General features: G+C 34.4%; 2 protein-coding genes and 1 long non-coding RNA gene across 3 annotated transcripts in view; all 3 read right to left on the reverse strand.

Annotated features, from left to right (window-relative positions):
- Positions 1–26,309, reverse strand: part of LOC124448092 — a 47,965-nt gene that overhangs the window by 7,943 nt on the left and 13,713 nt on the right. The gene's annotated exons all lie outside the window — the stretch shown is intronic.
- LOC124448082 (ribonuclease H2 subunit C-like) lies at positions 10,824–14,665 on the reverse strand. The gene is made up of 5 exons (XM_046999105.1): positions 13,985–14,665; positions 12,827–12,886; positions 12,394–12,437; positions 12,116–12,235; positions 10,824–11,150 (listed from the first exon to the last, which is right to left on the reverse strand). The coding sequence occupies exons 1-5, from the start codon at positions 14,139–14,141 to the stop codon at positions 11,103–11,105; spliced, it is 429 nt and encodes a 142-aa protein (XP_046855061.1). The 5' UTR covers positions 14,142–14,665; the 3' UTR covers positions 10,824–11,102.
- Positions 15,245–19,876, reverse strand: LOC124448073 (zinc phosphodiesterase ELAC protein 2-like). Its single transcript, XM_046999091.1, has 9 exons — positions 19,312–19,876; positions 18,667–18,805; positions 18,208–18,246; positions 17,952–18,046; positions 17,021–17,102; positions 16,785–16,902; positions 16,101–16,179; positions 15,857–15,998; positions 15,245–15,721 (listed from the first exon to the last, which is right to left on the reverse strand). The coding sequence occupies exons 1-9, from the start codon at positions 19,842–19,844 to the stop codon at positions 15,584–15,586; spliced, it is 1,365 nt and encodes a 454-aa protein (XP_046855047.1). The 5' UTR covers positions 19,845–19,876; the 3' UTR covers positions 15,245–15,583.

The following is a 26,309-nucleotide window of genomic DNA, read 5'->3' on the forward strand; positions in this document are numbered from 1 at the left end:
GCCCTCGGAGGCTTCCAATCATATAAATTATTTGGAAATTTCCATACTTTCGTAAAAGCACTATTGCTAATGCGCATTTAATATAAACGACAAGTTTTTTGAAAATAGACATGTTTCGATATCTCATGATGCCATCTTCAGTATGAGTGAAATAATAAGTGATACAAGGTTTATATAAAAGTAATATGATACATAAATTACAACAATAAAAAGGAAATAAGATAAATTAATGGGGAGAGTCGGAGCGTATTATAGACTAAATAATGTATTGAATTTAAAAACTTGAACATTGAGGTCAGTGCTCATTTTGTTAATGTGGAGTGCCTCTTTGATTTTAAGGGTGAAGGAGGTGTCGGCAGTGTCGATGATTTTGAAGCAAAATGGCGAATAGTTGGTTTTACATGAGTGAGATTTAAGGTGTCGGTAGAATGAGAGTTTTTGTCAGTTGTGGTATGTTCCCTGATTCTGGTGGATAAAGCGCGCGAAGTTTCACCAATGTATAAGGAATTACATCTCGCGCAATTGAATTCATATACCACCATAGATTTAAATGGTGAAACAGAAAAACTCTCATATCTACCGACACCTTCTTAAATCTCACTCATGTAAAACCAACTATTCACCCTCTTGCTTCAAAATCATCGACACTGCCGACACCTCATTTACCCTTAAAATCAAAGAGGCACTCCACATTAACAAAACTAACCCTGACATCAATGTTCAAGTTTTTAAATTCAATAGAATATTTAGTCAAAAAATTTGTCGCTTATATGAAATACGTATTTGGAAATTCTTGTGATATTGTTTGCCCTTGAGTCATTTTCTTCAGAACTTAAAGGTAAGCATGTTAAGGTATTAATTGATAATACTACCGCTGTAGCCTGCTTAATGAAATGGGCACATGTTACTCAAAGTCTATTTACAAGTTGTAGTGCAATGTCTGGACCTGTTGCATTTCGTATGATAATTGGTTAACAGCAGCTAACATTCCAGGATTACAAAATGTCACTGCGGATCGAGAATCTCGAATATGACGCAAAGAAACAAAATGGCAGTTGAACAAGACTCTGTTTACGTGTGCCCTCCAAAAACTAGACGTAACTCCGAAAATTGATTTCTTTGCGTCAAGATTGAATAATTAAGTGAAACCCTATATTTCATACCAACCTTACCCGTATGCTATAGCTGTCAACGCCTTTACGATATTGTGGGCCAATTATACATTTTATGCGTTCCCACCTTTTAGCATTATTTTGCAAGTGGTTACAAAAAATAGTACAAGATAAAAGCACAAGACTAGTCTTAGTCCCTAACTGGCGAACACAAAGTTGGTGACCAGCTTTAATGCAGATGCTAATAGCACATCCTGTTGTTTTACGTAGAGGAAAGAATGATCTTAAGTCTTCCTGCTCATCCAGATTAAATCCACCCTCTCAATACAATACTGGAGCTACTACTTTGCCATTTATCGGGCAGCTTCTCATTGATAAAGGCATTTTACCAGAGGCCTCTCAAATCATCCAGCAGTCTGCGACAGGTACCGGACAGGTACCAAGAAGCAATATTCTACATACTTTAACCATTGACGACAATATTTCAACGCAAACAACATTGATTTTGTAGCATCCTCTGTACAAGAGGGCATTAATTTTCTGATAAAACTATACCAGGAAGGTTTATCCTACAGCGGTATTAATACTGCAAGGAGCGCCTTATCTATTATCCTAATACTACCAAATGGCATCTCGTTTGGTACACATCCACTCGTTGCTAGGTTTTTTAAAGGTGTATTTGTTGCAAGACCAGCTCTTCCTAGATATGCCATGGTCTGAGACGTTTCATTGGTATTCAAATATCTTTGAAAACTCCACCCTCCGAAAGATCTCAATTCGAAATCATTAGCACTAAAAACAGTAATGCTTTTAGTTTTATCATCTGGTCAGCGATGCCAAACACTTCATGCATTGCATAGTTCTTATATTATGAAGAAAGTAGATCCAACAGTTTTTCTTGTGCACTAACTACTAAAAACATCTAAACCTAGTAAGCATGTAGCTCCTTTACAATTTCGGGCTTATCCACCAGAGCCTGGGTTATGTGTATTCAATTACTTATCACATTGTCTAAATGTTACTGCACCCATACGAAATGGTAAAAGACAACTCCTATTAACCTATCAAAAACCTTATCATTTGGTCACTTCAGTGACCATTTCCCGATGGTTAAAATACGCGTTAAAGGATGCTGGTATAAATACTGAGGTTTACATTGCACACAGTACTAGAACTGCATCAACTTCTGCGGCAAATCATTGAATATTTTTATGGACACTATTATGAATGCAGCTACATGGCGTAATGAACAAACTTTTCAAACATTTTATAATAAACCAATTGTGGCAAAGAACTTTGGCAATGATCTACTTTCTGCAATTTGTGAGGCATGAAATGTGAAATTTCAGTTATATTCTTTCGTTATTAGTTATTGCTCATGTCGACATTGCTTTAAAATCTCACATGATTTCATAGTGACGTGGAACAGTGATGAAAAAGAATTAGATAATCAAACAAGACTTACTTGAAGTCGCTCACTTGGGTGGGTGACTTCCTAGTTCCTGAACTGTAACTCATAGAATTTCAATCAAACGTCGACTTCAGGAAAGCATCGTTTCATTTTCAAATTTTTAACATAGCCATAAGCAATTTGGGACTGAAGACAACCACTACAGACAGTAGCGACAATATTAATGATCTAGCTGCATATGCGAGACGGAGCTTTCGCTAATAAAAATTGTTAGCAAGCTAAATCAGCATTTGAGAAAACGCTAACACGCGTTAAAAAACATATAAAGTTGACGAATTTGTTCGGTCAACATACGCGAGTGCTTATAGTAATCTCTATCATACAACAAGGTCATCTGATTAATGAACAATGTGGCATTTTCTCTAAGTATTTTGATAGACTGACGTTAAAGATCTTTTTATTTCAAACGGCCAGTATACGATTTAATTCCTTTTCATCAGGCAACATTGAAAAACGGCGCTTGCAATCTTTAGGTTTCAAATCCGCAAAACATACACTTTATCCTTCCAAATGGTTAAAAGATGCGTTTTTTCCCTTATATAAAAGTCAGCTGATATTCTTTGTCGTTTAGGCACACTTTATTTGTGAATTTAGCAGCTAAAAAACTATTTGCCATTCGCAAATACAATTTGTTTCTTATCAAAGAATTGAACGCAAAAGTATGTAAAGAATGCTGCAAATATATAGACTATAGTAGATGCCTCCCTTGGATTACGCCAAAAAATTTACTCGTTTCAAGCTTCTTGCTGCCACGGACCTAATCCACTAAAAATTCGCTTTTTGCTAACTTTAAAATTGAACAATTTCACCAATTGAATTTCGTTTTCGCAATAATACTAAAAACTATGTCAAGATTTCACTTTACAAAAAAATTTTTGACGTTATGGGCGCTTTAACTACAGATGGCTGTCCACTTAGATTACAATTGAATCATTTTAGTATAATATAATGCGGCTGTACTTCATGTATGTCCAGCTATATTCGGAGTCATATATGAGTACTTGTTTCTCGTGAAAGGGTAATGCTAATGAAAATATTAATTTGGGTGCATTTTAAGATGTTATTGACTTGTGCGAATGTCATATAAGTGCTGCTATGGGCGTTGCTAAGGCTTATTTTTGGTTAGAGCTTTTAAAACTCTTTCAAAAATATTTTTTTATGAAATTTGTTAAAGAAAAGTACACTATGGATCAGAAAAGCGCGCAGAGCACTTTACTACAAACTTCAAAAATTATTGAATTATTGATTTTAGATGTTCCTTTTTCTGCTCAAGCATTTTTTATTCGTGGGAAAAAAAATCTGTGTAAAAAATGATAAAGTCGTTTCGCATTACACGAATCTTTTATCATGCTGAGTGCCAAAAAACTTTTCAATCGATCAATTTACAAAACCGACAAACATGTTTATTTTTCGATAAAGCTGACGGATCTGTAATTTTTGTGCAATTAGGTCGTAATGACGATATCTAAAACTTGCATAAGTAAGGATTGTGCAGGTGCTCTAAATTTGAAAGTAAAATTTTTGTAACTTGATCTTTTGCAAAGATTTTGAAATGAAATTAGAAAATTACAACTAAAATGACTTATGACGCTAAAGAAAAAGATTGTAAGTTTTTCGCTTGAAGTTTTTGCTCGTTTCAATGACTCAAAATCACTTCACGCCTTGCTGAATCCAGGGATCAAGGAGACAGCTCTTTAATCATATAGTTAATCAATTAGAAAAGTTAATGCCCAAGGTATGCCGAACGAACAAAGCAAATACAAGTTTATCCTTGAGGGAAGAGATCGAGAAACTTTTTGTTTTGTAGCTAACGTTATGAAGAAACAAATTAAAAAGTTTAAAAAAAAATAAATGCCTTTTGATTGCTTTTCGGCAAAAAAGACAAATGAATGTATTTGCTTTGTCTGCTTAATATGTGATTGAAGTGGTTAATGGACTTTTCACGTGACTTAATTTGATTTAAGTTTCTTTTGTATCCGAAAAGACATTTGCAAAAATAGAAAATTATCTACTCCTTTGCATGGCAAAGTAACCTTCTAAGGTAAAGAAATTCTACGTGCATATATTAACAGCTTTTTAAAGTACTAATAATTATAAAAGATGCACTTCTTGACACAGAAACGGCTATAAGTGATTTTTTCAGCTTTTTCGCGACATAAAATGTAAAACACTTATGATTATATATTCGTTTGAAAAATCCTATGTTTTAAAAGAGCTCGACTATTCTATTTTTATAAACAGCTGTAATATCAATAAGCATTGTCTAAGTTTGAGATAGATATTTTACATTCATTTACATTCACGTCATTAACAACGAAAAGTAATTATAGCAATTCTTGAATTTTACAATTGTTCTTTTCTATATTGTCTGCTCATTTTATAATCTTCCTTAAATTGTAAAATGCTGAATTTACCTGAACAATTCTGAAACAAATTGTTTTAATTTCCCCTTTTACATTCTCTCCATATTTTTCTTAAAAAAGTCTTGGCTTCGTTTCTTAGAATTGACACACGCCAAAAGAAAATCAATGAATTTACTACCGAATTAGACATAAAAATTATTATGCTCCAATAACCTAAATAAGCAAAGTCCTTTAACTTATATTCAATAAGAATTGCGACAATGGAAGGGGTGATAAAACATATCAAAGAAAAAACAACGACCAAGCAGCACGACTTTGCCAATTTAACATTGTGCACAAAATTTTTCTTAACTTGAGTCATCATTTGCAATGAATGTTTCTGATCTTCCGGCATAATCTTGTTGTTGATGTTTGAACGTGCTTTAAAATGGACTTTCGGTGGTTTTGAAGTCGCGCAGTGACTACCTATATAAACAGTTAAAATATATATATATACCGTACGTCCTGTGTCCCAAGTGTAGGAGTCACCATTAAACAATGGTGATAGCCGGGAGGGCACATTGTTATACACTTTGTATATATATATATATAAATATAGTTTTAAAATTGGTAATCCAGGCATTTAATACATAAAAGATAAAAGTTTCTCCGGATTTTAAATGATTTTTATTAATTATTTTTTTCAAACTTATAAAGTCGGCATATGGGATCGATATTCTCAGAATAACAAGAATATGGGAATTATTCGCACTTAAAGAGTTATCAACGATGAAGCAACTTCACTTCCTACACAAATGCAAATCCACCCACTAATCCAATTAGACGCTCTAAGCGTCTCCAAGCTAAAAGCACGTGTAAATAAATAATATCCTCATTCTGATGAAGGCTCAAAGTAACGAGTCGAAAGCTCAATAAAAATCATTTAAAATCCGGAGAATCTTTATCTTTTAAATATTATATATGTACAATGTGTATATTAACTATATTATTTATATACAAAGTGTATATACAATGTGCCCTCCCGACTATCACCATAGTAAAATTGTGAAATATATATATATACAGCTTAATATTGCACAAAATTTTTTTGTCCCTAACGTGGCCTCAAACTTTCTGTACTGATCCATTGAACTTCATTATTTTTAACTGCAACGATGATTGATAAAATTGCTCATTTTTAAGTACAATACCTTGCTTTCCTCCTGTCGCTTTTTTTGAAGAAGGAAGGCCCGCTTTGTCAATTTTTTTTTCTTCAAAAGCTGTAATCTTGCCAAACGTTTCTCGGATACTTTGAATTTCGTTTTGGCCCATGCAGTTATTACGAAATGTATTAGCTGAAGGAAAGTTCTTCTTTCGAAAAAGTGGAGATGCAGTAGTTTTATTTCTTGAGCGTTCGTTGCAAATATTTGAATTAGTAATTCTTTTCTCGTCCAAAGACTTTTTAATGTTTTTTTGCAAAACAGACTGTCTTGCAACGGAAAATATCTTAACATAGGCAAAAATTGTGCCAACACAATGAAATAGAGATAGAATGGCAAAAAAGAATTGAATAACTTGCACTTTCTTAATTAAAGTGCCCATCACGCATACAGAGAAACACATTAACCAACTTGTACAGATGTAAGCCATTAACCTCTCTCTTGTGACTTTGTTTCGATGGTATACATGAAATACGATGCTCAAAAACCTTTCAATATTCATGCAAGACAGAACAGACACAGAAGAACCTAAGTATATATAGTGGATAATAAGGTTAGCATGAAATAAATTGCAATTCACACTGAAGTTCGAGACTGATGGTAAGACTGTTAAGAAGAACAAAATATTAACCAATGTCCCATTTATGAGATCAACAATTGACTGAAGAAAAACTAGGAAATAAGTGTATTCCTTTTCAGATGACTGGATGATAGAAAAGTTAAGACGGTGACAAGATTTAAAGTAATGGTAAGCAATGTAAATAAAAGAACTACTGCTAAAGCAAGTACATAGTTGAAGTATAACCCAATGTTTGGGGTATTGGAAAGAACAATAAAAGCAGTCTCATGAATAAAACAGAAATGATTTGACTCATTTAAAGAAGAATCCATAATTTGCTGCTATCCACAATACAAACCGATATTTCGTTTGTTTTTTTGTTAATTTTCTTTGCTAGCTCAAGATATCCAAACCAAGTTTGTTCCTCACGTTAAAGTTGAAGAGAGTAACTAAACATCCAACGGCTATAAATAGTGCAACTGTTTTTTCATGCAAATTACAATTATATATTCTTTTTTGGTGAACAAATATCAAGCACCTGTCGCAAATCTGTCACAAGATGACAAAGCTTTTTAACTATGAGATTGAAAACGCATGCATACACACCTGCTGACCAAAATTGGGCTAAATTTACTATTTCTTGCTTGCTCAATGATTATATTTATCGAAAATTATTACAAGCAATCTGTCATCCAATCAACCGTAATGCACCACATTAGAAATGTAAATCGTAAAATAATTATTATATTTTTAGACATGTTATGTAAAGTATTAAGAGCACTGTCAAAGGGGAGTCTTGTAAATTGATTCTTTTTTCAGACAACTATACCCATACTTCACTCTACCCATGAAGATGCTGGTTACAAAAAACTGAAAACTGCCAGAATTGCACTCCTCGCCATTGTTTATACATCCGACCGTGACCGAAGATACAGATAGGTAGAATTCACAATGTTTAAACAACATTTAGTGGTTTGCTGCTCTTGTCCAGGGATTGCCCAAAAAAATTGAAAAAACATTGGATAACTGGTCCTGGTTTTTGAGAATAAATAAAAGCAGAGGCTATTTTAGATAAATCAAAATGTCATCCGAATCCTGACTAGCTGACGATCTCTATTCCAAATGTTTTCTTGTAGTAACTTGAATTATTATCTCAGACACATATCTCATGAATTATTATCTCAGACAGATCTTTCTGTGATTTTGATTTAGTCATGATGCTAAGCTAATTACGCAAAGACAGAAAAGTAATAACGGCGCAGTTTCCATACAAAAAATCAACAGGATTGGCTACCGTAATTGTGTATATATAGTAGGATTCCTTACTCTAAGCTTTTACAGATTTTTTCAGAGAGTCGATCAACAGTTTTGTACTATAATCACTGTACGTAATACAAATAGAAGTTAAAGTGTCGACGTGTAAAAGAATTTTCAATCATTTCATAAGTAATACTATGAGTATTAAGACTATTTTCATTTGATTAAAAAGTATCCATTAATTTTAACAACAAACTATAAAAATGAAATTTATTATACAAGAGTACGTTTTAAATCAATATTTTAAAGTATTTTTACTGCATGCATCGTAAAGATCATCTGTCTTAAAGATTAATTTGAATATTTGAATAACCTTGACAACAGTTACTCTGGCAACAAGACAATGATGACTAGAAACAATCCAAGACCTTATAAAAGGAAATAGCAATATTTTTTATTCACCGATTTTAACATATTACCTCCTGAAATCAAAGAAACAAAAAAAATTGTGACTACTATATTTTATGTGTAGATTTGGAAACTAAACGAGACTTACCTGTAAGTTGAAGTTTGATTGTAAGTCTATAAGCTATTTAACAAAGAAAGTAAGGCGTCACGTGAGATATGCGCACGCAGATCAAGTGTCTAGACTTTAACGCTGCGAGTAATACCAACATAACGAAAAAATCCCATAAAGTGGGAAAACAAACCAAGTTGGTCATTATGGTTTTAATGTGGGTTGGTGACTCCTTAGTTTCCTTGTCCAATAACTCTTAGAATTACAATAAAACTTCATATTACATGTAAGTTTCGTTTAATTTATAAATTCTATTTTATCATTGGACTACGTCACTAATGAGTTACGTTAAATATTCAAAGTGTTGGGATCATGAACGTACGTGATAGTAACAACCCATATAGAATTAATATATTCTGGAAAAAACAGCTCGCATGCAATGAATAACAATAACACGATATTTGGCTACATATGGTCCTTTGCACAGGAGTGTAAAAACGCTTGCCCAAAATTGCTTTTATTGTGCAGGGGCCTGTTATAAAATCAATTAAACGTAGATGCATTTGTTTATCTAGCGCTTGCAAGACTGTTGCAATATCGACATTACTCCGTTTTGCTGCCGACAAGGTGGCTCTGGTGCTGTGTCCCGTGAAGTCAGTAATAACAGCCCTTTTCAAGATGTCTTTAAGCCATCTTGATAGACTATTAGATGTTACGGCTTTATGCGGCTTTTAATAAATAATCAATAATTGTGTATTTTTGCTGTCACGTACGTCCCTTGTTTCTTTAAAATATTCTTTCAATACTGTGACGGGACAAAGTTCAACGTTGGGGGGGTGGAGGATTTTATCACTAAAGGAGACTGATGATTGCCAGATCTGGATGTTTTCAGAAATTTAGTCAAATATAAAATGCACTCATCAGCTCCCAGTTGTAAATGATCAAAAGACAGTGGTTTCAGCGTTTGACATCTTTGCGCAGAGATAAAAGCCAGAGGCATAGTTATACTTTTAATGTTAAGTTTTTTAGGTTGAGGGGCTACACATAAGTTAGAGTAAAAATTCAATGACAGTACGTACATCCCAAATATGTTTGTGTTCTGGTAGGCTTGGTCTTGTTTCAAAAACACCCTTAATAAAACGTCGTACACAAAGGTGCAACCCAAATGATGAGTTGTTTTCCAGATAGCAACTGCAGAGAGAACACTTCGTGCCGTGTTTAATCCATTACACACCATGCCTATCTGAAACAGTTCTTCCAGAAAATTTATACCTTCTGCCTAGGACGGCAAAAGCAGGTTAGCTTCCCTTTAATCGCAGTACAATTTCCATTTTCATAGGACTCCCTCATATTGTTTTCTGGTTCTTGATCTCCATGCTGCTTCCATAACATATTGGCTTGAACCCAACAGAGCCTGGACTTTTTCAAAAGTTTGTGCACATTTTGATTGGTAATTGTTACAGTGGTGTAACAACGGGCTCTAGATAGTTAATTAATTTTTTCTCAACACAGATGTTGCTAACTATTTCTATCAAAAACATTTTTGCTTTTTTCACTGTACGAAAATATTGGTAGCATTGCTGCTAGGTTTTGTGACTTTCATTCAAAATCTTTGTTTTATCGGCAAACTTGCAAATATGACCCAGTAATTATGTCTACTTGGAAAGGGGTTTTCAAAAAAATCGTTTTAATTATTATGCTATAAGAATTTCAGAGTTTTTTATGTGAAAACAAAGTTAAAATGTTTGAACTGTTCGAATTGAAAATCAGAGCACACTGTACACAGCAGGACAACAAAATCATCATGCAGACTAAGCAGTTTTCATTGGTGAGTAAAGAAACATTTATTAACCGATAATTATAACGAGCAGAGAAACATGAACTTGACAAATCGAAATTAGCAAAACTGTCAAACAGTCGAGTTTCTTATTCAAAAATTTTGTTGACATTAACCTGTAAATGGTATGAGTGCCTATATTGTTGAGAATTGGAGCAATGGCAGTTTAACGACATGCTATTAAAGCTTGATGAGAACAGTCAAGCTGTTTGCAAAGATATTCGCCATTTTCAAATAAGAAATTTGATAAACTTTGTACTGAATGGGGAAGATTTTTGCCTTACGAATACATTCCATAATAAACGCACGCCAAAGACTTTGTAACAAAGCTGGTTTGCTCTAGACTATTTGTGCTCAACATTAAGTAACTCGAGAATATTCCTTAACCGCTGGAACGTGTTTTTCGCCGTTGCTGTTTGTCGTTTTTTAAAGTTTTGAATAAAGAACAGCGTTAAATTTTGAAAAATATAGGAAAATGCTCTTATGCCATCGGCAAGAAAAATGCTTATTTTCATCTTAAACTAAGATATCGTTCCGTTTAATTTCAATGATTACTTTTTTAAGACCTTTCATCATTGCAGAGAAAACTCATTTAACTCTATAAACGGTTATTAAGCAGCTAAACCCAAATAAAAAGATAATGTTATTGGGTGTGAAAATATTGAAACGTTTCACGTGATGATGAAGTCACGAAGATTTGCGTACAGGGAAAATGTGTCGACAGTGATGCGCGTAAGAATGGTGTGTTAGGCTTTCAGCAGAACATAAGACAAGCGGGTTGCCATTGTCATGTAATTTCTGCCATAACAGTTTCAGTCTTCACAGGTTGATGAATCTAAATGTTGGCAAAAACACATCTTATTTTGGAGAATTACTTTTGATTGGCTGAAGTCTTAAAGTAAATCACTATTATCACATTTGATTTTAGTATGTTGGAAAGTGAAGTTGCACTTGAAATATATTTCTCAATCATTACAGCAGTTGGACAGTTGAAATCACTTATACTAGCACAAGTTCTCTTCTAAACACAGCTCTCTGCTCCTTCCACTACGTACATTAATCATATCATCCTTTTATACAACTGGAACAGCAGATCCACTCTTCCAAACACAACTTACAGAACAATAACTCACAACACTACTCTCTAACTTATACCCCATCATGCCTACAAATCAATGTACCAGTACATCAACTAGGACAGCACACAATCCCTGCCAAACACAGTTCTGTGTACAATAACACAAATCGAACTTTGCTTCTCATCTATATCACACATATAATCCTTATCCATTGATCTACATGTTTTTCATGCATGTGATAATCTCCACCTCTAGCAATTTAAACATGAATCAATGACAGACGTCATACAAAGTTTCTGAAGTTTCTACAACATTAATGGACATTACATGTTTGTAAATGTAGATCGTCCAGGTTGGTATAGTTCTGAAAAGGACTGTTTTTGTTGTTTGTTCCACGTTCCAAGTAAAAAAAAACCCAGAACAGTTCACAGCAAATACCGGCACCTTACAAACGACATATTCACAATACAAAACAAACAATCAACTAAAAACATTATAATTCAAACTAATCCACAATGACAATACACAATCGACACCAACACATTACAACTAAAAGATCTACATGTTTTTTATGCATAGATCTACATGTTTTTTATGCATTTGATAACCTACACCTCTAGCAATTTAAACATGAATCAATGACAGACATCATATAAAGTTTCTGAAGTTTCTACAACATTAATGGACATTGATGAAGATGAATGTTATAGAAAGTTCTCACCGCTGAAGAAATGTAAATCCATTGCATTGCCTTTCTGATCTTGTCATTTAAACAAGGCCTATCCTCAAGATTCCAATGTGTGAATTCAGAAAATCTTTTTATAGCTCGAAAAGATCTATCCTAAAAATTAAGTTTTGTAATAGTTTCAGTATTAGCTAAAAAGCAATAAAATTATAAGATACACCAAACACACATTGTGTGAAACTTATAAAAAAGTTATAATTATAATAATGAAATGTTTTGACAAAATATATTGTTAACGAAAATTGAAGGCTCACCTGGTCATCAGTGACAGGTTTACGATTTTCCCTGAGAAGATAGCCTGAAATAAAAAACTTACACAGATTCATTTCATTCCTGTGAACCAAAAAGGATGACAGATCTTGAAAAGTTAACTACTAAGTAAAAGTCATTGGCAAAAGTGTAAAAGTCAAGACAACAAGAAGATCGATAATTCGGGGGAGAGAGCAATATTTATATAAGCATGTTATATTTGTGCCTCAACATTAGGAGCAACAGAGACTAGCTACACAGGCCACTTGATGAGTAACATACATAAAGATCATTGATGTTTATGTGTTTATATGGTACAGTAATATGCAACTGTTCCAAAAGGTACAATGAATGAAGTTATTTTTTTCACACACACAACAAAGCCAATAATAAAAAGGTACCAAGTATGTCAATACAGTTTAAACAACATTATCTTACCACTGTATCCATCTGGTATAGCAAATATCTCACCCTTTAACATTCGGCCACGAAATGAAACTTTAAGTAAAAATTAAAGCAAGTTAAGCTGGAATGGTTAGGCCAAGCAACACTACACACAGACACATATTACAGGGAGGTGAATCCTGAGGAGTGGTTTGAGCAGATTTTAAGTGAACAGATTTTTTAGGAAAAACATATTCACTCAATGGGCAGGAGGGTGTTTTCAGGATAGTTGACTTTTTGGAAAATTCAAATGCAACCTACATACTTCATCCTCCCAACTACTTCATACCAAAAGTTACACATTTGGTAGGTACAAAATACTTAATCCTAACACAGTTTTATATACACATGAAAAACATGTGACTTGGACAAGATTTGAGCTCGCACCTTTGGATATTAGTCTGACGATCAACATGTTGAGCTACCATGCCCACAGGGTTTGGAGACAAGTAAAATTTCTTTTAAACTGTATATGGATAAGAGATTCTCACCACAATAGCAGTTTTCCTGGATAGCACCATGTTTTGACTTTATGTATATTCTCTGATGATGGCCTTGGAATCACTGTGGGCTTGATAACTCAACAGGTAGAGCAGCCGACAAGTATCTTTGAAGGGGCAAGTTCCAATCTCATCCAGTCACATGTGCATATAAAACCGTGTTAGGATCAATATTATGTATATTCTCTAATGATGGCTTTGGTAGGTACAACAATTCAACAAAGGACATTCAAATTTTAAGGTAACTATGTGGTTACATCTAGCATACGTATGGATCACATGTATGGATTGTTAACAGAAAAATTGATTAGGGCAGGTACGTATGAACATGCAACTTTACTACTAAAGAAGGGGAACTGAACTATGGATGATTTTGTTGGGAGGGGGAAGGCTCTAGTTTTTGTAAGATGTTGTTTGGTCTAGCCAGTCTAGTTTGGATGTAGATTTTGGTGGCTCGTTTGTGGGTCTCGCTGTCCCTTCAAATGTCAGGGAAATTTGCACTTCCCCTGCCCCCCTTCAAATCACGGCTAGTTTAGTGGGGAGGGTTAAGGGATGCGAAGTTATTTCACTCAGACTACCCACGCGCTCAAGAAAGTCAACATTCCGCTAGCTGAAGTTTTCAAAATGAAATATTTAATGCAAATCATCAAACCTTTCTTCATTCCGTTTCCATCGTCCTTAATACAACTTTGAAAATATTCGTCGACTTCAGCCTCGCCATTGTGCTCTATTTTGCACGGTAAAAGATGCACAGTCGGTTTTTCTGTAGCATCCTTAGTGCAAGAGGTTAAAATGTCTATTTTTGACATAAATCACGATTTATTGAGACTGAACAACAAGTAATTTTTTACAAATTAAACAACGAAAACACGACTTGCGACTGTGTGCGACTGAAGATAAGTAAGCAACATGAGCAAGTAACTTGCCGCAAGTTGTCATCCGTGAACAGGCGATTGAAATGCCACGATATCCGTTTTCTCATTGGTCAAGTATCAAGTGAAGTTTGGAGTTTAGCGGACACCAGTTGCTGACAAAGGATACGAGTTAAAACTTTAAATAAGCTCATCGTACAGAATAGACATCTAACAAAAGGTCCACTCGGCTAAAATCGTGGCATATTTTTTCACTACGCACGCAACAAGATACTTTCACAAAATCAATATGATATAGTATTGCACCAGAATGCTATTTCACTCATGGCTCACGTTTAAAGCAAACGTATGCCGAAATTTTTACAAATAATTATCATCTTGCAAAGAAGATAAGTTTGCAAGCTTTGGTAGTGCAAAATGATATTTTTGTAAGAACATCTATATTTTCTATTGCGATCTAGCGGAAGTATCTTGCTGGAAGGCGTGTCTGCTATGAATTTGCTTCAGAATAGCGGGGCACATAAACATCAAAGGTTCCAACACGAGTGAACATTCTGTTCAGATATCTATCCTGTGGCCATAGCTTGGATTTAATTAAAATTTAGAAGGCCTGGACATAACCCTAAACAATATTCACACATTACCCATAAAGCTTTCTTCTATAACGTTGCTTTTGCTTTTACACTCGAGACTCGAGAGTGGAAACGGCGTGTTGTTGTTGATTTGCATTTCCCCGCCATTACTGCTATATGTGCCCAAAATCTTACGGTTAACGTGAAATTGCAATTGAAAAATGCAATGCAAGAAAAAAACTAAATCGCTCGAAATTGCAACAAAATGCACTGACATACGCTGTCTAGCATTGGCTATAAGCTATGACGAGAGAGTGTTAGCTGAATTTAAAACGAGCTTGACAGTCAGTAAATATAACACTTCATAAAATAGCATTTTATAAACACGGGCGCTGATTGGTTGTCACATCTGAAAGTTGCATGCGTGCGCGGGAAATGTAATTAAAATCAATAAACTTCGCCAACGAATTTCTCGTTTTCTCAAACTTGCCGAGTGTTTCGATAACTCTTAAATTCCTTTCTCGTAATTTTGTAAGTATAGTGTTAATGTTTCGTTCATGCTTTTCGTAAACCCCACGCAAAAATCTGCTTCAGTTGTCGGGGTCGGCCTATCTATCTGTCAATAGAAAGTATAAAAATTACCCCCTTTGAGACACCCTGAGTCCAGACAATGTAAAAAAGTTTTCTGGAGTGCCATGATTAGCTATATAAAACTAAATGTTAGGTAATTTCAATTCAAAAATTACTTGCAAGCCTGTAAGTTTGAATGCAAAGAATTCATTCGTTCGGTTAAGTAGCTACGCCAGTCTAAGAATTCACCATAATGGGAGAGTCTTTTGATTTAACAGCTTGCTTCTGTTTTCTTTTTCTCTTCCATTGGTATACAACGCTTCTCTCAACATTTGCCATTATTCCACGAATATTTCTAAGATCTTTTTGCTCAACCTATAACGATAAAATCCCTTTGAAAAACACCAAAATTCGCTACGCTTGCAGATACTTTGCAAAACAGTAATTTCGACAAGTACAATCTTTAATTTTACAACCTTTTTCCCAATCGAAACACGACATGAAACATACCGTCATGTGATCAAAAGCAAAGCTCACGTGATGAGGCAGTCTTGAAGATTTACAGGGGAAAATATGTCGATTGCTGATGTGTGTTAAAATCGTGTACTCGGCTTTCATCAGTTCACTACATTTGATTGCTTCAGATACGGTACTACATAAGAGAGACACAAAGTTTTACAAACAGGAGTACGGACAATGAAATAGCAAGTTGAACATAAAAAGAGCAAGACATAGTTTGCCTCACTTGACTTACCAATGGGCAGTTTCTTTCGCTCTGTAAAGCAGTTTATCATCGAATGTAGCCTCGTGAATGAGTAATGTCGCATTTTCACCTATAGCAACAAAAAATTAAACATCTCTTCCAATGATTGTGGTAAAAAAAAATGTCTTCAGGAACTATTTAAGAGTTAACCAATAGAATTTCCAAATATTCAGAGGACGGATAACGTGAAAGGAAACTGCCGACGCAAATCCTTTACGATATATTTAACGAAAGACACATTGAAATTCGCGTTCGCAAAAAAAGATAATGTTATATAATTGAAAATACGATAAATTTTTTTAGGTTAGCAAAAAAGCTCAGTGTTTGCGTAAAGATTTCGCTATTCACGATGGCTCTTGCCGAAAGCCCAAACAAGGGGTGAAACAGGTTGCCTTCATTTCCTGGACAGGGGAGACGGACATAGAACAGATTTCATTTTATAGGTTCTTAAAAAGACATCTCCAGTAGTAGCAAAACATATTTTGCTGCATCTAAACCTGTTATTAACTAAACGACTGCTCTTTATAAAACAAGCAACAACTTAATGTGATTGGGCAATATTTCGATAAGGCCATATCACCACAATAAATTTTTCCTTTCGTAATTCGTGAAAAAAATGATGCAGTAGAGAAATAGCGAACTAAAAAGAGAATAGATTTGTCCGTTTCTCCTAACCGGCATCCATTAACTGTTTACAAGGTCTTGTGTCAGCAGAATAAGCGATCTTCCATCCATTGCGTTCAAGTACCAAACCATGAGAGTAATCACTGTGTTTCGTAGGGACAACAGAAATCTGCAAAAAATAGTTAACTCAAATTCTGTATTGTGTGGTACGCCAAAGTCAATCAAACCTCAAGTACTTTTTAACGAATATTCAAATATATATGGTGTTTAGATATTTATCAACTTACAGAAGAAAATCCCAAAGAGCGACTAAATTGTTTGCCTTCTTTCTTCCCTAATCCTCTTTTCACCCACCAAAACTGAGTGAACCTAAAAAACAAACATTGTGAGCGACTAAACAACAAGGTTGCTATAAGTTAGTCATTCTAGAACACATGCACAAAAATGCACGAATTTCGTTAAGAAATTTCGCTAATAGAACCAGGCCCAAACAAACTACTAATAATATAGTATGAGATATTTCTCCACTGTGGTTGGTTGATTGCAATGCAGTTTATTTGTAATTGCCCAGTAGAAAAGTATAGTTGCACCGTAAATACTGTAACCTGATTGGCTGAAAAACAATGAAAGCCAAACAAATTTTTTTTAATTCAAAAAAATACATGGCGGTAGTTGTAAGTAAACAAAGATTTCCACAATTGCAATCGTTTGAAATTCAAGAATTACAAAAGAATGCAAAGAATAAAAACAAAGGAGCAAGTACTGTTTTCGTGGGAATGTTTTTAACAGTTAGACCGTAGAACGAAGCTTACCTGAAGCTATAGAGAGTAACGAAACAAGATAGAGTTGGACGGTACATGCAAAAAATAACTCAGAGTATATTGTTTTTAATCGTTCTTCGGACTCACGCTATTGCGCAGCAGTCTTTAAAATACTCACCCGTGCATGTTTATACGTAATTGCACTTGAAACTATACTATTATCTACACAAATCAATGCCATAGTTAGCCTCGTAATAGAGAAGGAGGCTATTCATATATGCATGTTAACATCCGCAGAAAGGAATTGATTTCAAAGAAGAACAGGATAATACGAAAATTGGTCCCCCAATTATCGAGGTGGCTACGGAAGTGACACAAAGTCAAATGTCATTAGTGCTAACTTATGAAAAGAAATGAAAAAACCCCACAAAAAAATTTTAACATATAGAATTTTCACCTGAAGTTGAAAGTTTCACCACACAGCATTTGGAAATATCTTAAGTATAAATCCAAAGTTTCTGGACCAATGATTCTTACGAAACTTGAATCACCCTAGATATGACACAATTTACCTTCTAAAGTACCAGAAAATATCAAACGTTACAACACACAAAGGTAATTTTGCAATTATTATAACAGCAAAGTTTGGCGAAAAACTATTGCAAAATAAAAAGAAGACATGTAACGCTGTAAAGTCATTCCTGCAAGCTCACCATAATCTTCTTACGATGTCGTAAAATATTGACAAGACCCTAAAAATTGATAATTTATGATAAGTATTCATTGTTTAACATGCATAAATGACAATTAAAGATATTGATTGCGTCAGTAATGAACATATATTAGAACAGGTTAGAGATTGGAGCTCAGCAAAAATACCTAAAACACATTTGATTTGTAAAATTTGATTCTTTGAAAACTGACAATTAACAGAGTTTCTATGGCATTTAGATTTAAAATTACGATACCAACAATGAACTTATTTGGACAGTGGACTAACCATAGACTGGTTTTAAACAATCAAGATGGTTTGTCTAAAATTGGTTTCGATTGAAGAAAATGATTTTTACAGACTTCGTTTTACGTATCTTAGGTGAAAAAAATTGAGCCAACGTGTTATGTAGGAGTATTGTAAAACTAATACGAGCAATAATATACAAGTACGAACCTACCAAATGGTGGTCAATATGCATATGGGAGACAAACACGGTACGGATTCGCTTTAGCATCGTGTTCACATCGTCTCCGTAATGATAAAACATCTGTCTTAACGTCCCTTCGCCACAGTCCATTAAAATGGACGTTTCATCACTATGTAATAACGAAACAGTGATGCCAAAGTTGCATAAACAATATTTTCAGTAAAGTAAAGGAACAGCGAAACGTCGGAGAGTTCACTGCTCACTTGCCCTGTTTACATATGTACAGTCAATGGTATAGCCAGCGTATAAATTTGGTCGTGTTATGTAAATTTTAGATTACATCATTTTCTTAGTAAGAAACACATATAACTTTACATAGCATAACAAAATTTCCGATCTGGCTACGTCAATGTTAACAATACAGTACCAGACACCATGAAAAATCTAGCAATCCATCAAAATATTTCAGTACAATAGGCTCACTATTTCATGTTGCAAGTATGAAATCCTTTCTTAACTGCAACCATTCTTTTTCGATGCATTTGCAACGAGATACCGTAGCTCTTACTATCACCTAAAGTGGTCCTCTGTGTCTTATGTCCATCACATGTAATTTATATAAAGCTAAGATTGTTTGAAGTAAACTTGTTTACTGAGTTAAGGATTTTCCCTTACCTCAAATTCAACAAAATCCCGCTAGTGTTGCGAAGATTTGATGAAATACGTGAACCAGTTCCAAGGAAAACAACCTGAAAATCGTTGCTCAACGTAGAGCTTGCGAACACATTTGAACGACTTCCATTTGCCGACGATTCTTTTTCATTTACAGCTTTTACAGCCACCAAGTTTTGTTCAAAGCCTTCAAAGGCTATTGGCCGAAAATTATACCTCAAAGTCGGAGCAGCAAAATGGACAGAACCCTCAGGAAAATCTTTAAAACCAGAGTGAATTTCATCCATAAACAATGAATAGTACAGCGGCGGGAAAATGTTCACGTGAAGTTTATTTAACCTATCATAAACTTCATCAAAGACGGTGAAAGCTGGTCTTTCAATCACGTGCTCATTCATCATAAGATGTTTCGTTTCTGGGTCAAACGTTGTCATCCAAGATTTGTATTCCATGGAATTTGCTATATCTTTTCCGGTCATGTGAATTACTATGTCCACGTGAGTGTGCAAATCACTTGAGAAGAAATCACGTGACATGAAAGAAGATAATTTTTCAGGACATGTTTTGATGGACAATCTATGACAACAAATGATTGTCGACGTGGCGTCGGATGAAGAATGTCATCTGGATTGATCTAAACAGAGCACAAAAAACCCTTTAGCACAAAAATTAAATACGTCAATTCACCCAATATAAATTATTTTTGCAAGAATTTATACTTGTATATTCAAACAATTTTAATCAACCTGCAGCATTATTGGCTAAAAGCACATAATTTCTTTAAAAGTCAACTTTGAAATAGTCCGATCCCTTTAGAGCAGGGGTCTCCAAACTTTACAGCCAGAGAGCCGCATGAACTTTCATCCAGCATGTTGAGGGCCGAAGAATATAAAAAATTTCCACGTTCTCCTTCAGCTTTTTAAATTTCGCAGTGTGCTTGAAACAGAAGTAGGAAGTTGGGAGAAAAATTGACGTAAGCCACTCTTGCTAGTTGGCTTGCGACATAACGTGAACTTTCTGCACAAAGTTTATTTTGTTTAATAATATTATTATTTTTTTCTGAAGTGCCTCTGCGGGCCGGATTGAGAAGCCCAACGGGCCGCATCTGGCCCGCTGGCCGTAGTTTGGAGACCCCTGCTTTAGAGTTACAGAATATATGCGTAGATAGTTGAGATTAACAACAGTTGCTAATCTTTGTCCTGATTAACCCTTTGTCTCCCAGTGTTGCCTTATGGCAACATCAAGGAAACCATACAAAACTCAAAGGATTAAAAAACTTAGGAAGTACGTATAGGGTTAAGGATTTAGCATTCTTTGTGAGCAGGTTACATGAGAACTGGATAGGCTAGCATGTATATGGTAATGTTTTTTTTCGGAACGTTATAAATCTCTCAAAAATCTCTTTAAGAGAAAAAAACGATGATTCGCAACTAATAGATTAAAAAAATTAAAAAAGTTGAATTTTCGCGAAGAAAATACAACCAACTTTTTATTAGGCTTAAAAAGCCACTATCCAGTCGACAGGCTATCCAGGCTTCAACCAGCCTTTCTCTGGAAAACTAAAACCTAAAACATGGTAACTCAAACATTGCACAAATCCACAACATGTAGCTACTTCCTGCTGAGAGTTCCTGCAAAACTTTCCATTTATCAAGTTCAAGTAAAGTTCAAATAAATGATACACTAAGTTTAAAATTGGATAGTTAACTCACCTGTGTTCCACAATGTAAATCAACAGAATATCCCATTTGACACTTTTCTATAACGTTTCTCAAAATTTCCTGCGCCAGGCCAAGATTTTCTGTTACATCCATGCGAACTCTTCGTAGCGGTTCTTGTAATAAAAACGCGTAAGAAACGGCAAGATTTGGGAAAATCGTCCGACCGTTCTCTTGCGAACCATCGCTTGTAGCAAAGGCGAAAATTTGAAAATTACCATCACTCGCAATTTCCAGCCACTTTATTCGTTCCTCAATCTGGTGAAGTTTTACAAACTCGAACTTACTCATGTACTGAAAAGAGTTCTGTATTGTTTGTAAGAATGCATCCAAATTCGGTGGACCATAGACATCGACAAGTTTATCGACCGAAAAGCTATCAGTTTGCGTAGCTAGAAGCATGTTCGTCAGACCACCAATGTGATTGATTGTAGAGCCAGTCATGAACATCTTCTCAAGTCCCTTTGATGGTAATCCACCCATGCGAAAATTCCTTAATGTATTTTCACCCGCATTAATTATGTATCTAAAAATAAATCACACTGAGTGACTGAGCAGTGGTTGACAGTAAGAGGAGACGAAGGGGGGGAGTCGCCTCTCTATGTTCCTTTTTTATGAAAATTTTTTACCAAATGTTTCATTAAAAACAAAAAAAAACACGGGAACATTTTCATTTAAGACGTTCACATCTTAAATACAGTAATAAGCACGTAATTTATCTTAAGAAGAAAATGCGGAATTTTCGATTCGCCCAACAATCAAGTACTTTGTCCTGATTTGATGTGGATGCGGAGAGCTCCTAAAATGTCAGGGATTTATTGGTAATAGTTTCATGTGTAGTAACATCAAGTAACAAACATAAATGACATTAATTGATCACTAATTCAAACCCTAATCTTAATTTACTTAATCTTTTAAGCTAAACAAGCAAACAAAACTTATCAAGACAAGTGTTTTGGCCAAAAATAAGGTGATAGAAAACGTTTTTTTCTGTAAGAAGTTTTAATTTTCGTGTTTGACGTAATTTTGGATTTAACCAAACATGAAATGATTACACTTTCTACAGTCTACCACATATTTTGTTTATTTGCATCTTTTCATGATTGAGCAGATGAGAAGAATGGCTGGTAATTTAACATTTATTGAGATTTATTAATATTTAGTCATTTAGACTTGACTTATACTTCGAAATAAGCTTTTAAGCCTCATTGTTCCAGTAAAAATTTAGATTATCATTTGACTCATTCTGCTGTCTGACTGACTGACGGACTGACTGAATTACAAACTGACTGACTGACTGACTGACTTACCAACTGACTGAATGACTGAGTGACTTACCAACTGACAGACAGTATCGCGATGTCCACAAGATAATAAAAACTATTTATTTGTATAGCAAGAATATTTTACCTGTATCTTTATGGGATACGACATTTTTTATAAAAACGGAGAGCAATTAATGTTTTTACTGGTCCCTTATTTGGATTCATTAAATGGAAAAAGGAACTTTAACATTCATCATGAACTTATAAGAGTAAGCCACAGGTTATGTTCTATCTGACCAAGGAATAAGAAAAGCCAACTAGTTATGTAATCCATATATGGATACTAGATGATAAGCAAGGATACCAAATTCAAAAACCCAGTTATCTATGTCATATTTGTGAAAATATATATGATTCTATAATATTAGACTAATAATCTATTTCATACTTGTATTACATTACAATTCTTACTTAAGTGTTTCAAAAGTTATGAATATGGAGTGTCATTTGTGTTTTTGTCTTTTTTTAAGTGGGTATTGAACTTTTTGACTCTTTAATGGTGCAATTAATAATAACACAATAATATGGCATAACAGTTTTTTAAAACGAACTCAAAATATTTTTTTGCTAACTTTTTTAAATATTTTGTAAAGTTATTTTCTTTTTGTTTACGCTCTTCACTTTCAAAAAGGACTGGGGCGAGCTAATTTTGCTCGGAAACACAAAAATTACCGAAAAACAGCGTTTTTTGCCCTGACAGCTTCATTTTCAAAGATTCAAACAATATTATAAGGATAGACAAGTGTATTTTACATCCTTTTAATGAAAAAAAACGAGGGGTGTCAGTTTTGTATTCAAGTTATAAGGCATGTTTTCACGTGCCAAAACAAAGTTTGCTTTTCATCCTTCTAAAAAGAAGCTTAAACATGTACAAATGTCGTTCAAACTTGTTTTATATTAAAGTCCAAACATTGTTTAAGGTTTTTAGACATTAAGCTGGCTCGAAGACCACTGTTTTTTGCAAAAAATCCGGCAATTTCGAAGTGATGTAGTTGAGTTATTATTGGATGGTATCAAACGACGCGACCCAAAATCACTACCAGCAGAACATCACCTGAATGCCATCAAACGACGCGACCCAAAATCACTACCAGCAGAACATACCTACGATACCAACCACACTTTTGACTGGACAAAAACACAACTTCTTGGACGCGCACAGACAAAACACGCACGAGAATTCAAAGAGGCATGGTACAGCAAAGACAACAACACAATTAACAGACATATTGACATCCCCATCATCTATTCACAACTAAAGACAAAACCAAAACAACAAACTAATAACACAACGACTAAAATAAAACACTCGAATTTCATTAACGTAATCGATACACCCGAAACCATGACAACGCATCTTATACCATCCAATAATATCAACTCAACTACCAACCAACCAATCAGACGCTCCAAACGCCTACAAAAATCTTTGTAAATAATATATTGTCACATTCTGACGAAGGCTCGAAGCACCGAGTTGAAAGCTTAATAAAAATTTAAAACAAATCCAGAGAATCCTTATCATTATCATAATATGCCTGGGTTACCAAAATATATATATATATATATATATATATATATGGAGTTCACTGGCCCGACCATAAAAAATATTTTATAGAAAAAATATTCCAAATCTAATTGGCTAATGACATCTGAGCATGCTCAAACTCGCAGATGTGGAGCATATAGTCACGCTCATTTTATAGAGCCTGACTTGAGCCTTCGACATTAAAAATCGGCAAAAACAAAGTATACTTATTATGTTTGTAACGGATTCACAGACTCACGCTAGTAACTTAAGATTTACAGAAGTTGAGGCGAAATTTACAGCTATGACTTCATGAAAGACGATCTTTTCTCCAAACTGCCGAACAATGAATTATTTAAAGCCCAAACATTTTGGTGATATATTGTATAGTTCTATACTTGCTAGAAATTGAACTCCTTGCAGTTGCTATCATTTCTTCCGAGGAAAGATTGACCCTATTGTACTTTTCAAAGCAAGTTATGTTTTGTTTGCCGTGTTTCGTATATTTGTGGTACTTCAACATCTTGGACGCAGACAGTCCCACATTAGAAAAGTACGACATTGCAACATCGCACAATATATGTCTGAATCGACATTGCTAAAGACGTTGGACATGCAATTGTTACAGTATTGCACCTTGTGTACATTCATTTACAAATTATGCAGACATGTTGCATATTCAAGCTTATAATGAAGGGGTATGGTGAAATTATAAAAATGTTGATTGAATTTATTGTCTGGACAAGGGTTTGCATACAAAGTGCATGATAAGTCTTATGATAGTTTTCATAAAAGCAATTTTTGTGAATTTGTTGAAATGGTGCATGGTTTCACTTTACAAGAATCAGGTTGCATTGTTTGTATGATTATTTAACAATTATGGACAGTTAACTGGAATCTTACCTAGCTATTCTAAGTAATTTCATTTATGGTATAAACATGATTATACAAGATGAATTTATAAATGATATGGATAGTTGCAGTTTTTCTCAGTAACTTGGAGTTAACTGAAGCATCTGGCAAAGAATAATTGGGTTGTATATGTCCAATTAAAAGGTATTGAAGTTCAGAATGACAGCCTCGGTTTGTGTATGTTAGTTTTGACAGAAAAAATTGAGTTGCAATATCAGTGTAAAAACTTATGATGTTGTCTTTAATGTGTCTGCTCATTTAAATGGTGCTATTGCATTGTTGTAAACAAAATATCATTTTACTTTTTATTTCCTGCTTAGCTTACAAACTGGTTTTATTGTATAAAGTTGCATTTTTAGTTCACCTATCAAGGTTTTTTGCAAGCTATTTGTGCTTTTTGCCCTTTTACAAGAAAATTCAAAGATAATGTTAATTATCACTATATTTGGACTAAGTTTCCCACCCTTGTAATGCAAGATTATAAATATTTAGCTCAAGTGTGTTATTTTCAAAGATTTGAAAAGGTTTATAAATGTTTTGATTTTAAACTCCAAAAGGATGTGACGATAGAATATTGTGACTGTTCAAAAATCGAATTTTGCTTCATACTTGACATGCACATGTAAATCAGAATATTTGTGGTTGCATTATTATTTTATAGCTTTATTGTGAATTTAAAAGTTTTGAGGTCAGTTATGCTAATACTGACATTTCTCCTTTAACATAATGTCATTCATTATCATGTGTACAGTTAAAAAACTAAAAGTTATCTTAAGTTTACTGTGGGTGAACTTAATAGCTGTATGTAAAGTCATGGCCACTAAAATGATGATAAAGTTGAGATCTTAACCTGAGACAGTAATTTCTATTTTGACTTGTTAGAAAGTTATATGTTGTTTGTTTGCACTTTAAAATTTGTTCATTAAACTTCAATAAAGTACGTATGTCTTACTATACGTATGATTGAAAATCATGACATCATAGGGCATGGCTCTTCATAAAAAAGTGTGACCAAAAATTTTTTGCTAGATACGCCCCTGCATATATGTCCCTTCTACAAAATGAGCAACTTTTAAGGTGACTCAATTCAAATACTTGCAAATGTCTTTACACTTACCGATGAGAGTTTGTAAATATATATAAACCAGGAGAAGCATCCGACTGACCTGGCTGGACAACCTGTAGCCATACTGTATCAGAAAGAAATTGTGATGTGGTGTGAATCTTGCAAGAATTCCACAGAGGACAGTGTATTTTGAGGAGGACACGGCACGACACAAAATTCTTGGCTGTATACAATGTTCGCTTAAACATTGTAATGCATTAATATTCTAAAGAATTAATTCCTATTTATTAATGATTACCTGGGGGAAATGAGTTCATTCATTATATAGGTTAAGAATAAAGGTACCGGTGAAGTCATTATGCAATCCGTTAACAATTAAGTTCCTATGCTACGAATGAAGTCTGTCTATAAGTTAACAGCTTCAAGAGAAAAGAGTTTGCCCTTCGAAATTT

The sequence above is a fragment of the Xenia sp. Carnegie-2017 genome, unplaced genomic scaffold (assembly GCF_021976095.1).
Source record: "Xenia sp. Carnegie-2017 unplaced genomic scaffold, XeniaSp_v1 HiC_scaffold_23, whole genome shotgun sequence".
NCBI classification, from domain to species: Eukaryota; Metazoa; Cnidaria; class Anthozoa; order Malacalcyonacea; family Xeniidae; genus Xenia; species Xenia sp. Carnegie-2017.

Coding starts and splice junctions, on each gene's coding strand:
- LOC124448082 (XM_046999105.1), bottom strand. CDS start 14,141: ATGTCAAAAATAGACATTTTAACCTCTTGCACTAAGGATGCTACAGAA. Junction 12,887..13,984: donor TGGAAACGGAATGAAGAAAG/GTTTGATGATTT, acceptor TTTTACTTAAAG/TTTCATTTCGTGGCCGAATG. Junction 11,151..12,115: donor GGATTTACATTTCTTCAGCG/GTGAGAACTTTC, acceptor GCCAACATTTAG/ATTCATCAACCTGTGAAGAC.
- LOC124448073 (XM_046999091.1), bottom strand. CDS start 19,844: ATGTCACGTGATTTCTTCTCAAGTGATTTGCACACTCACGTGGACATA. Junction 15,999..16,100: donor GCGAAAGAAACTGCCCATTG/GTAAGTCAAGTG, acceptor TCTCTTATGTAG/TACCGTATCTGAAGCAATCA. Junction 15,722..15,856: donor TTGCTTTTGATCACATGACG/GTATGTTTCATG, acceptor TTATCGTTATAG/GTTGAGCAAAAAGATCTTAG.